The sequence below is a fragment of the Acomys minous genome (assembly GCF_964271855.1).
Source record: "Acomys minous genome assembly, chromosome: 12".
NCBI lineage: Eukaryota > Metazoa > Chordata > Mammalia > Rodentia > Muridae > Acomys > Acomys minous.
In genome coordinates, this window is record NC_140493.1 from 111727229 (window position 1) to 111740612 (window position 13384).

General features: G+C 55.8%; 1 protein-coding gene across 4 annotated transcripts in view; it reads left to right on the forward strand.

Annotated features, from left to right (window-relative positions):
- The window catches only part of BAIAP2 (BAR/IMD domain containing adaptor protein 2), a 64742-nt gene that overhangs the window by 30652 nt on the left and 20706 nt on the right, over window positions 1-13384 (forward strand). For all 4 annotated transcript variants that reach the window (XM_084751167.1, XM_084751166.1, XM_084751164.1 and 1 more), the window contains exons 4-6: window positions 8402-8463; window positions 8950-9021; window positions 9485-9622. In XM_084751167.1, the coding sequence (XP_084607293.1) occupies window positions 8402-8463; window positions 8950-9021; window positions 9485-9622 (272 nt within the window). The remainder of the gene's footprint in view (window positions 1-8401; window positions 8464-8949; window positions 9022-9484; window positions 9623-13384) is intronic.

A 13384-nucleotide genomic window follows, 5' to 3' on the forward strand; every position in this document is an offset into this window, starting at 1 on the left:
GGCTGCTGGCTACAAAGACCAGTCTCCTGTCTTAAAGACTTTGCATATGGAGCTTTTCAGGCACTTCCGTGCCAAAGAGAGGCTGAGGGAGGCCTGTCCCTCTTCCAGCATGGTGCACACTTGCCAGTGCTAGAGTGTCTAAGTCACAACTCCGCTTGTCATGTCTCCATCTGGGATGGTCTTCAGATGCTGGGTAAGGTTGGGCTTGCATGGGCTCCTGTGGCCACTGGATTCAGTTTCCTGAACCTTCATGGTTTGGCTATTCATCTGTCAGGCTTTGTTTGTTTTCTTTTGGGGAGCCCAGGAGCAGAGTCCCTGATGGTGTAAAACACTTAGCTCTTCTTGATCCTGATTCCTGCCAGCTGGTTCTTCCATGAGGTGTAGAAGGCCTGGCCAAGGGTCCTGTGGAGACCCAGCACACAGGACTTCTCACTGACCTTTGGCCAAGTGAGCGTGCCTTGGGGTCTAGCTGAAACTCTGTAGGTGTCCCGCCACACTCATCTTTCGCCTGGTGGAAGCATCTCAGAGGGCAGTGTGCAGCCTCTGTCTCTGGGAGGGGGCACAAAGGGACCTGCCATTTAGAGACTCTGGGCGCTCCTCTCTCTTTCCTCTTTTTCTCACACCTGACTCGCTGCCCAGAAGAGAGGGCTGTGGGAGGAGCAGCCCTCACAGGGGGCTGTGCCTCTGGAAACAGACGCAGAGATCAGTAGGACCTTGCCCAGCAGGCTAAGCAGTCGCCTCCCCAGACCCAGAGTCAGGAGCCCTAGTCCTAAAGACTCTGGCAACAGGTCTAGTCTCCATGCATTGCCTGGACGCCCGCTGTCTGTCAGGGCCCGCAGCCATCCCTCTAGGCCCCGAAGTCGAGGTCTATTACTCAAGCCACCCCTTTCTGCATGTGGACAGTTTGAGCCAGCGACAGCAAGGAAAGACTAAGATCCTCACAGCTTGGGAGACAGTGGCCTCCAAGGACCCTCGTTGGGCCATCCCCTTGTGTCACAGCTGTCCCACTCACTCTTTCACGCTGCCTGTAATCCCTAGGGTCTCCTGGTCCTGACGTCCCTACTTCTGACAGTTTCTTGAGCAGGGCAGGTTTTGAGACTTTGATCACCTGAGTTGCCTGCCTGGCTGGCGGCCCGGGCCCATGGCACAGGTGAGTCCAGACTCTCATACTGCACGTAGAGTGGGATGCCCTGGTCTTCCACAGAGTACGCCCAGCCTGTAGTCCAGCAGCCAGGTGATGTGCGGCCACTCGGCACTGCATCCTGCCATTGCTTTACTGAGGAATCAGCTCGGGCCTGGGCTGTGTTAGTAGCAGTTCACTTTTGCGTTAGTTTATTTTATATGTGTGCATTCCCGCATATGTTCCAGATCATTAGTGCGGAGGCCAGAGGCCAGCTCTCAGGAGCTAATTTTCTCCTTCCCCCATGTGGGTCCTGGGGAGTAGACCTAGGTCATCAGGCTTAGTTGCAAGTGCTTCTACCCACAGAGCTATCTCACTGGCCGATGCTTCCCTTCTAAGCTCAGGTCTGTATGGAAATGTCACCCTCTCTCCGGCTAGGCTCAGGGCCCTCCTCTGGGGCCTGGAGGGTAGGTGGGTGAAATCTGGTCCTCCCCCGTCTCTGTGTGACTGTAGGTGGCTGTCTGGCCCATGGTCACAGCCTCTCAGCTTCACCCTTCCTTTCCCTTCAGCACCGTGTCATCTGCACAGTATAAGAACACTGTAGTTTCTGAAAGGAGAAAGTAGGGCGGAATGTTTTAACTTTTTAAAATTACATTTTTATTTATTTTCAGGTGCACATGAGCGTGCATGGTGGTGGTGGGCAATGTCAGAGGACAACTTGCCAGAGTTGTGTCTTCTTGTACTGTATGGTCCCCAGGATCAAACTCAAGTTGTTAGGCTTGGTGGCAGTGCCTTTATCTGCTGAGATTTTTGTTTGTTTGTTTGGTTGGTTGGTTGGTTGGTTGGTTGGGGGTTTTGTTTTTTGTTTTTTCTGGGTTTTTCGAGACAGGGTTTCTCTGTGTAGCCTTGACTGTCCTGGGCCCACTTTGTAGACCAGGCTGGCCTCGAACTCACAGCGATCTGCCTGCCTCTGCCTCCCGAGTGCTGGGATTAAAGGCGTGCGCCACCACCGCCCGGCTCTGCTTAGATGTTTAACTGGCCTAAGACTGAGTATTTCAAGGTGAAGTTATGGGAAGCAGAGTGCAGGGGCCACTCCTCCATTACAGAGGCGAAGGCCCTGGTGTGCTGGAAGGCGGATTGTTCCCCCTGCCCGACCCGCTTCCCTGGCACAAGTAAGTACAGTGTTCTTACAATGGAAGAACACTGAACGTGTGCCCAAGAGCAGTGTGAGCCTCAGTGAGGCGCTGGGCTAGAAACGGCCATTTCTGTGCTCTGTGGGCTTGAAGCAGACTGGTGGCAGCCTTACTGAGCATTGGGGTAGAGGTGTCACAATGTGGCAAGAAGCCCTTGCTCCTGGGACACAAATGCTGGCCTGGGAACAGAGTCATAGTGTCAGCAACTAGCTGAGAAAAACGATGTGCACACAGTTAACATTTCAGACGAGAAGAGCTAAACACGTGGGCCCGCGCTGGCACTCAGAAGTGTGGCGGCGAAGGCTAGCGGTATTCACTGTACTATCCCTGCAACTTTCCCGTAGACTCTAGAGGGTGGGTGGGAAGAGTGTGTGCCCTGCCTTCCTCTCAGCCACAGAGAAGAAGCAACAAAGCCACGGCACCCCCTTTTCATCTCCAGGCAACTTCCTACCGTGTTGACCCAACACTGTTTCTGGGAGTCCCTGGGAGCAGCTGTAGAACCAGCCTGCCCGGGATTCACCCACAGCCACAGCCAATGGTGTGCTGAGTCCCCGCTGCCAGCACTCGGTGTCCCAGGAGAAAGACTTCCTGGTGCTTGCCAAGTTCAAGTGGAAGGCGAGGTCTGCACCTAGGCTGGGTTTAGGACTGGGAGGAGCAGCAAGGCAGGTCCCATGGCTGCTGCCTGAGGCGTCGGGCACAGGTGTCCCCGAACCTGTGCCCTGTCCCTCCCCTGTGACTGCATGTCCCTCTCCTCTCCCCTGTTCTGTTCCCAGTCTCCATGGCCACTCCAGGCTTCCTCACACATCCACAGAGGCCCTCTCATGTGTCACCCGGGCGGTTGTGACACCTGGATCTAGTCAGGGACACCTGAGATCGGCCGCTGTCTGCTGCTCCCTCAAGTCTATTCTTCCCAGTAACTCTGTCATCTGTTAGGTGCATTTGCCGTGCCACCCCTGGGGCACTTGGCACATGGGTGTGTCTGTCCTCCATGTCCAGTGCCCTTGCTGTGTCCTCCGCCCTGCTTTGGCTCTGCAGGCTCTCCCCCTGGTACAGACCCTCTTCAGCCTGACTCCCACCTGAAGTCCTACTTGAGTTTTGAGGGTTCCCCTGGAGTTCATCTCCCTTACAGCCTTTTCCTTCTGTGCTGAGCTCACGGGGTGCCCGTGGCCTGTACTGCCCCTCGGGTCCACCTTGTCCTTCAGTCCCTCAGCTACTAGCCAGCCTCAGACTCCGTGTGCAGCCGTCATGGCATCTCTGCCTCTGCTGTCCTCACTGCTTCTCCTGCCACAGGCCCTCAGTACCAAGCAGTAGGGTGTGGGTCACACTGGGTTTGTATAATTTTCAAATCAGCCTGAATCTGTCGGCAGCGGTGGAATTACTTAAGACAAGACTGAGTCCTGAACCTCCCAACCCAGCTTCTGGCCATCCCAGCTCCTGCTTTGTGACAGCCATCAGCACAAGGCTCCCGAGTGTTGGCAAGAGCACCCAGGTCACTCACTGGGAGGAGGTTGAGCCTCTAGGGAGAACCGTTTCCTCGCTTTAGCTTTACACTGTCTAGGATTAGCCAGGGGAGGGCTTTCAGGAGCGCCTAGGCCAGCTCAGGCCCATCACCCCTCCCTCCTCTCTCCAGGGAAACCCTGAGCCTTCTAAAGTTTCTCCCGTCTTTCCACACTGGCAGAGGAAAGACCCCACAGCCTGCCCATCTACTAGGTTCTGGCTGCCAGTAGCCCTCCTGGCTCCGTGGCTGAGAGGCACTCAAGAATGACACCATGCCTGGCGTGGTAACACGCACTTTTATCCCAGCACTCAGGAGCCAGAGACAGGCAGATCTCTGTGAGTTTAAGGCTAGCCTGGTCTACAGAGCAAGTTCCAGGCCAGCCAGGGCTACATGGTGAGACAGTGTCCTAAGACAACAAAAGAATGTCCATCGTAGGCATTGGAGCGAAGAGAGTAGGAACCCTGGCTGCTCTTCCAGAGGACCTGAAATAGACTCTATATATAGAAAGAAAGGGGAATTATTAGAGCGACTTACAGGCTGTGGTCCAGTTAGCCCCAGAATGGCTACCTACCAATGGAAGGTCCAAGAATCCAATAGCTGTTCAGTCTACCACGCTGACTGTCTCAGCTGGTCCTCTGTGTACACCAGGATCCTGAAGGAGTCGGCTCTGATGCCAGTGAAGGCATGCAGCCTAGACACGTGGGCTCTCCACCCGTGGAGTATCAGTTGGCCACGGAAAGGGCGTCTGCTGGGTGTGCTGGTGCACACTGTGATCCCCGCGCTCAGGAGGCAGAGGCAGGAGGCTAGCAGTGCAAGGCTCTCTAAAGCTATATAGTGATTTTGAGCCTGAGGCCAGCCTGAAATACGTGAGATCCTATCTCAGAGAAACAAACAAACAAAAGGAAAAGGGGAAGAGGGTGTTCTGGCCTCTGCTGCAGCACAGATGGGCATTGTAGGTGTACCTAGTCCCTGCGTTTTCCCCCTAAGAAGGGGGATATTCTCACATGGACTGAACTGCATACTAACCCTCCAAACATGAAGCCAGGCCGCTAATAGTACCAGAAATCTTTAAAACTGAGCCGTTGGGGTGACATGGAGAGTGACTCATTGGTGGCGACCTTTCAGCTACCTGACTCACACTGTAAGTTGGTAGAGGTTGAGGAGGGCGTGGCCGAGGCTGCCTGCCTGTGTTTTTTTAGACTTGTCCTGAGTGACAGGTGTTGTCTCTGGCACCCACATGTACTTTTGGGGGTCTCTACCTCAATTCCTAAGTTCCCAAGTTTTTGGGGGCCTGGAACTCTCCTGTCCCCAGCCCCATCATCACCCTAAGTGATTGCTACCTGGATGTGCTAAGGCTGACTCACTGCCCTGGTGTGCCAGGGGCTTCCGTCCCTCTGGGCTCTCTCACGCCAGCACCCTGGGATGGGCCACCTGCTCCAGTCAGCCCGGTTGATGCTCCACTCCCTGAGAGGTCATCAGGCGGCAGCTGTGTGTAGAGATTTTACTGCCTAGTTCACTGTTTGTTCTGGCACTCTGGGCCTCCTTTCCCAATCTGATCCGGTTTTTCAAGTTTAGGTCCCACCTGTGCTGCACCCCAGAGCTCTAGGTCCCCAGGGGATGGGTGGATTCTGCCCTGGCTGAGGCTGGTTAAAAAGCCTCTTCCTGGGGCTAGAGAGATGGCTCAGTGGTTAAGAGTGCATGCTGTTGTTACAGAAGAGCCAAGTTTGGTTCCTAGAACCCATGTCAGCAGCTAACAGCTGCCTATAACTCTAGCCTGGGGGGGGGGGGATCTGACGACCTCTTCTAGTCTCCAAGAGCATCTGCACTCAGGTACACACACACCATAATTAAAAACAAGATTCTTTTTTCTTTTTCTTTTTCTTTTTGGTTTTTTGAGACAGGGCTTTTCTGTATAGCCTTGGCTGTCCTGGAGTCACTTTGTAGACCAGGCTGGCCTCAAATTCACAGCAATCTGCCTGTCTCTGCCTCTCTAAGTGTTGGGATTAAAGGCATGTGCCACCACACTCAGCAAAATAAAAATCTTAAACTGAATGGTGGTGGCATATACTTTTAATCTCAGCACAGAGGCAGGCAGATAGATCTGTGAGTTTGAGGCCAGCTTCTACATAGCAAATTCCAGGACAGCTAGGGCTGTTACAGAAAGAAAAATAAATATAGTCTTTAAAAAGAAAGAAAGCTTTTTCCTCAGCAAAGTACACCCAGGAGGATCTTTGAGCAGAGGAGAAGGTGGGAGGTCATGGAGCCCACAGTGAGGGCTCAGCCTCTACTTCTCTGTCCCTGCTGGCCTCCAGCCCCTTACTAGTCTTCTTGGATGCGAGGGCTACACAGGGGCCAGCAAGCGAAACTTCTAGGAGCTTCTGGCAGGTATCAGTGCCCTGCCCGGGACTGCCTCCCCCGCAGTGGGGTGCTCAGGGTAGCTAGGTGAGCTCACGGCACTGCAGGGGTTAAGTGCTGGTGGTTGTGCGCACTGCTCTGCTGCTTGTAAAATGCAGTTTAAAAATTCACCATGTGGGCTGATCTTGCACAGCACCAGCTTGCAGGTAGCTCAGGACTCCACGTGCATATGATTGCTTGCATGCGCGCGCGTGCGTGCACACCCCACCCCCGTCCCCGTCCTGTCCCATGCCCACTAGGTCTGGGGACAGGCTGCTAGCTGGGGCTCGCTGATCAGGACGCTGGTCTGTGTTGACACAGCCCAGATGGAATGGTGACTTCTGTCCTCTTGGATCTGACACCCATCACATAAACAGTACCCTATGAGAAACCTCATGCACCTGAGTATCACTGCTGCCCTTTAAGGGTCTGCTGTTTGATCACACCGCTCTCCACTGCTCGGGAGTCAGTGTGTGCTGCTCTTGGGGGTAGGGGATGTCCTCTGTTCCATCCTGAGCCTAAAGGATGTGGTCAGAATAGAGGGCACCAACCTATAGGGAGGTGTGTAGGTACATGCATGGCTGTCTGGTTGCACTGCCCCATTCCTCTCTCCTGGACTCCGTAGCCCTTGAGGAGCTGGGTGCATGGGCACTGTCCTCAGGAAGGGTGAACCGAAGCTGCCAAGGGCTCAGGCAGCTTCTCCTGCTCAGGCCAGACTTCATGCCCATGGTGGTCATCTGCTTTCCACTGGGTAAAGTCACAGCCCATTTCCAGGGGTCTGTGGGGCCTTGAGAGTCAGGAGGTAGATCTCAGGCCCTCTCAGTCATGAGACTGAGATCAGGCAAAGCCCAGAGTGCTTCCCTGGCACTTCCTTGTCACGGTGCCTGATCGTAAGTCAGTGCACAGTGTGCCTCTGGTCGTTGGACTAAGAGGGCTCCCAAGCATCTGACCTCCTGGGCCCCAGATGAACTCCCAGGGGGAGCTGAGGTCTTGGAGAGAGGTACCCTGCAGCTAGGGCTTCTGTTGTCAGGGGATTTCTAGCTGGTGATAGTAGGTGGCAGAAGAGGGACCCCTGGGGAGGAAAGTCCTGCATCTGGAAGGACTCGGGGTGCAGCTCAGCAGCACACACTCCAGCTTCCAGGCACAGGCATAGGCTCTATGTCCATAGGACCTGGGCAGGGCCTGAGACTCCTCAAAAAGGAGGCAACAGATAGTTGCCAAGCAAGCAAGTGGAGCTAGACTGCTTGCTTTCCCTACACAGTGAGGAGTTTGCTCTACGGATGAGGTGCCTGCAGCAGAGGGCAGGCAGGCTTACTGGTCTTGGGTAGGTGCCTGTGTACCTGACCCATTACATGACCCCTGTGGCCAAGTAAGCCTGAGCCCCTGAGCATGACTCGGGGTTTCAGGCCCCTGGAAAAAGTTAGGGTCCCAGTGACAACAGAGGACATGTGATGGGTCAAGAATACAGTGCACCTAACCAAGACCCTCAGGGCCTCAGCTCTAGGCATAGAGATGGGCAAAGCCAGGCATTAGTCCAGCCTGGGGTGTGGGTGCGACCCAGCTGAGCTGCTGAGCCCCTACTGCCTGACTCTTCCCCTTCACACTAGGCTGAGGCACATCAGTGGTGATGTGCTGAGAAAATGTGTCCGGAGTGCTCTATGTCCGGTGAGCCCAGCCTCCTGCTGAGCTGCTCCAGAGCAGCAGTCCCCTGCCTGCCAGCTGTGAGCCCAGCAGCTCTGCCGACTGCAGAGTCACTGGCATGCCACTGGTAAAAAGGGCACATTCTGCCACAGCAAGTGGTTCTGAGGCCACTTTATCCTCCAGGGGCTGGAGCCAGGTGACGAGCCAGGCCCAGAACACCATTCAGCGCTTTACTTATTTTCTCATGGAAACTGGCAATGAGGCCTTAAGTGTGTGTGTTGGGGGTGGGGGGGTTAGTTCCCTATGCTCTGCTCTGGTGTGGGGCTCAGGACATCATGGGCTTCAGCGTGGCCACCTGAGCTCCACACAGATGCTAGGCACTCAGACTGAAATTGCTCATCATTTTGGACTTTTCTGTTTCCCTTTCCCCTCCCATCTGGCGTTGTCTCCCAGAAACTCCTCCGTCTAGAGTCCCAGAACTCCTGTGGTGCCCAGGGTTTAGCCCTGGTGCAGGCACACCGACTGGAAATGTTTAACGCGCTTTCTTCCCTCCAGGGGATGTCCTCTTCCAGATGGCCGAAGTCCACCGGCAGATCCAGAACCAGCTGGAAGAGACGGTGAGTTTGGCCTTTGGAACCTCCCGTTGGGTTCAGGGAGCAGACACAGGTGAGCAGGGCATCAGGTGTCACTTGAAGAGGACTGGCTTTGGTTGTATGTCCATTTGGAACTTCCATAGTTGTGCAGTCAACACTGAAAGCCAGAAAAGGAAGGGAGCTGGGGTCTCGCGAGGGGTCAGTGAGAGTCGGCGCTACGCAAGAGTCCCGGTGCCTTAGAGATGGCCCGAGCCAGGTCCCGCTTAAGTCAGACATCTCTCTGCATTCAGGTCCTTGAGGCCTTTGCCTGAACGACTCAGCGGAGGGAGGGTGGTGGGAAGTGGACCCAGAGCCTTGATTGTTTCATATTATGTCCAGTCCTCACCCTGAGAGCCTCCTGGCTCCGTGGGGCCTGCATGGCCCTGAGGGGTCCTCCTTACGTGGTGCCAGCGCCCAGGCTTCTCCTGCACCTCAGAGCTGCCTAACAGTCTGTTCCCTCCCCGTGTCCAGCTGAAGTCTTTTCACAATGAGCTGCTCACACAGCTGGAGCAGAAGGTGGAGCTGGACTCCAGGTATCTAAGTGTAAGTACACCCCGCCCGCGTCGCGCCTGCGGGCCGCCATTGCCAGGCCTGCCCGCTCCAGTGGCATCTCATGTTCTGTGCGGCTCCCCTGCCCCTCAGCCCCTCGCCATATAGTTGATGACTTGGCTTGTTCTACAGAAGCCCTGAGTGGTGTGTCTGTGCCTTGCTGTCCTTGCCAACTAGCCAAGGCCGCCGTAGTGTTCACCGCATGAGTGTACGGCCTCGCATCTACTCTCAGGCCAAGGAATGAGGCCAGGCTGCTTCACAGGCTAATTTTGGTCTCGGAAATTGGGGATCTGTCAGAGGAAGACGAGGAGGAGGTCCGCAGCTGTGGCCCCCTGCCTCACTCTGACCAGCTGGAACCTGCTGTGGCTGGGGAGCTGGAAGCGGGGAGGACTGAGGAGGGAGCACCAAGACGTCTGTGAGGCTCACGGGCCTCCGTGGTTGTATCATGGGCCCCCAGGCTGCACTGAAGAAATACCAAACCGAACAGAGGAGCAAAGGCGACGCCCTGGACAAGTGCCAGGCCGAGCTAAAGAAGCTCCGGAAGAAGAGCCAAGGGAGCAAGAATCCCCAGAAGTACTCGGACAAGGAGCTGCAGGTGAGCCGGCCGCCAGGGGAGAGCCCCATGTCCTTGAACTAGAGGGGTGGTTAGCTCAGCAAAGACGCTAGAGAGGGTCTCGGCTACCAACCAGGAGCTCAAACTAAGTCCTCTCCTGTCCCTCTGGATTCCTGCCCAGAGCCAGACCCCAGACAGCTATTCTTATCAGCCTGTGCTCACCCACCCCAGGCCGCCAGTCTCGGTCATCTGTGGCAGATGGCCCTGGAGGCTTCCAAGCACTGCAGGTGTTGTGTGCTGATCAGGTTAGGATATTGTGGCCAGACTGGCACTTACATCAGAGCCATGGGCAGTGTCCTAATGCTAAATAGGCCTAAAGACCCCTCACCTACTCTTTTTTGTTTGTTTTTTTTTTTCAAGACATAGTTTCTCTGTGTAGCCCTGGCTGTCCTGGACTCACTTTGTAGACCAGGCTGGCCTCGAACTCACAGGGATCCGCCTGCCTCTGCCTCCAAGTGCTGGGATTCCAGGGGTGCATCACCAGGCCTAGCTTCTCTCACCTACTCTTGCAGCCCTAGTGGTACAGATAAGAAGGGATAAGACAGCACGCCCAGTGTCTGTAGAGGAGGCCCCAGGAAACGCAGACACAGGGCCTGCAGAGAACAAGGTATGGCTCCACAGCCTGGCGTCCCCACGCTTGCCTGTGGCATCAGGCAGCACCCAAGGCATGTGCTGTCCCTCTTGTGCCCACAGTGCCTCTGGCTTCTCCCCTTGGCTCAGGAGAGTGGGAAAGGCTTGGGGGAGAGCGCCTTCTTTGATGGCGATGTCACTAGGCAAGTGAGCAGCTCTGAGGTGGCCTGGTAGGGGGTGTCCCAGGCCTGTGGAGGACCCTGCCATGAGCCCGGCTGCCATGAAGGAGAGAGCAGGCCTGGGCAGCACTCCTCATGAGATGTTGCTGCAATAGCAGGGTGTGCATGTCTGTGTGTGTGGAGGTACATTCATATGCAGGCACACTCGTGTATATGTAGAGGCCACAGGACAGCCTGAGGTGTCGTTTCCCTGTAGGCTCTTTGCCCCTTCTTTTTAAGAGTCTCTGACTGAGTTGGAGCCTGCCCAGTAGCCCAGGCTGGCTGGCCACCAAGCCCAGGGAGCCACCCGTCTTTCCTTCCCAGTGCTCAGATTGTAGGTGCGGACCACCACACCTGGGGCTTTTTAGTTGTTTGTTTTTAACGTGGGTTCTGGGGTCCAAACTCAAGTCTTCATGCTTGCAAGGCAAAACTAAGAGCTAAGCTCTCTCCAGCCTGCCTTATCTCCAGCCTGCCTTAGTCCTTTTTAATGACCTCCTGTGACCCATTGCTGCCTCCAAGGACATATAACAGGCTGTGCTGTCACAGAGGGGCTGCTCTGAGCCATCTTGAGTTGTTCTTGAACAGACATAACCCTGCTGCCTGGGAGGGGAGCAGGCTCCTCGGTGCAGACGTGGGCCATGCAGGAGGACTTCCCATGTGAGTGCACAACCTAGAGGGAACCTTCCGGAAACCAGCTTGGTAGCCCAGTGATGGGAGCTGCCTACAGTATGGTGGGTTTCAGTACATCTGCAGACCTGTACAACCGCCACGCCAGTCAATCTGCAGCAGTTTACCAAGCTTACAAAGAGCCTCATATCCAGCCACAGTCACCCCCATCCGCCCCGACTCCCCACCCCCGTCACCTGTTCCCCTTCCCAGGAACACCTACCTGCTTTCTGTCTCTATAGATCTCCCTGTTCTAGACATCAGCTGTGAAAGAGTCACACCGTGTGACCCTGAGTATGGCTTCTTTCACTGAGCATGTTTTCAAGGTCTGTCCATGTTGATTGTGCGTTCGTCACTCCCTTTCACACACATGGAAGGTGCCTCCTGCTGCCCGTGAGGATGCTGTGGGCACTAAGCACAGAATGCACGGCAGTAGACCCGAAGCTGCCGTGACAAGTCATCCTGACGGCATGAAGGCATCTGACGTAGTAGAACACGGGTGCCTACCCCACAGGCATGACTGAGTGCATCAGCTTAGCTCTGCCAGGGTGAGAGTGCTTACGCCCCTCCGACCCATGTCCGCGTAGACTGGCCAGCCGTGAGCACACTGAGGAAGGACGGTGACGCCGTGGCCAGTGGTGCCTGCCCAGTGGTGCCTGCCCAACCTCAGTTGACTGAGAAGTGAGAGAGCGTGGCCCTGGGTGTCAGGTGATCAGGTGATCAGAAGGTGGCCTCAGAGTGGGTGCTACATGGAGAGTCCCGTGCAAGCCACTGGAGACTGCAGGAGCGAGGGCTGTGGTGGCGATGGTGCCCTGGGCTTGGGTGCCCTTGGCCTTCTTATGGCCGCAGCTGGCCCGGCTGGCCTGCCTTCCCCGGGCACAGCCTCCAGGTCTTCTCTGAGCCTCGTTTTCCCTGTAGTTGAGATCGAGCTGTCTGTGTTTGGCCTTCTCCTGAGCTCAGACAAGAAGCGTGTGGCACTTTCCTCATGGACCCCTTCTCCGCCTCCCCAAACCCGCGTCACAGAGAGCCTTGTCTCTGTGGGAAGCAGCACTTTGACCCTTAGCAGAGTGTTTCACATCTGTGTGTTCCTCTAGGGAAGGCCATGTCCTGTGCTGCTGCTCCTATGTCACCCAGTCCTGCCAGTTTGGGTCCACACGGATTGCTGCTGCTGCTGCTGCTGGTGGGCTGTGTGTGGGGAGTGGAGTATTGAACCTAGGGCCTATGTACGCTAGACAGGCGCTCTACCTCTGAGCTACGGCTACTATACACCTACATCTGGAGGTAGATAGTGTTTCACTGTCGTCCTTGTTTAAATAGAGCTTGCCTAAGTGGCCCCGGCTGACATTAACTAAATTCCCGCAACCCAGGCAGCTTTTGGACTTGGACTCTTCAGCCTCATCCCCCCACAGGGCTTTGTGCAGGCCCGTGACACCAGCTCAGACTGGTTCCTGAGTGCCAAGAGAGCACCAGAGACGGTGCTTCTGACACCCAAGCAGGCAGCCTGTGATATTCTTGGAGTCTCTCACCTCACACCTCTGAGGGTACTGGGTGCTTGATGTACGACTGTCCTGGTTCCTGTGAGCTGAGTGAAGGCACGCCGGCCACCATATTGGAGTAGCCTGTCAGCCTTGCTGGGATGCCTTACCAACCAGGCTACTCAAGAACTCCTCTCCCTGGTGCGGGTCCTGCAGGCTCCCACAGCCTTTGCAAACTTGGCCAGGGATTCCGTCTGCCCTGTGCATAGAGAGTGGCTGCTGGCAGCTGAGCAGGGACCTGAGGGAAGGAAGTGCCTCAGTGTGTGAGCTGAATGGAGCCCACCCCCCTGCTAGGCCTGGACCCCACCAGGGGCTGCAGCCCTGCTCAGGCCCCAGCAGCGCAGGCGGGCCTCCCCGGGCTGCTGTGGGTCTGTGAGGGCTGCGGCAGGTGGTTACTAGAGAAGGGCCTTTGCCCCTATGGCTCCTGATCTACTTCCTTCTCCCACGCTGCGCTCCAGAGTAGGGCTCAGCTAGGGCTTCGAGGTCTTTGCGGGCTCTTGGACTGTTATGTCCACCAGACCCCCACATGATGGGCAACATTAGCAGAGGTGCCCACGTCCTGTTACATGGGTGGGGGCAGGGTTTTGGTTTTTTTAGGGCTGCTGGAACTACTGCTTGAGTTAACCAGGAGGGTGGAACTTTACTGTTGGGAATTGACCCCGTACCCTGGAGTGGCCTGAGTGTCTCAAGGCACAGAAGCAGAGGCCTTGACGCAGCTCATCTGTTATTGCAGCCTGGGGAGGCTTCCCCCTCCA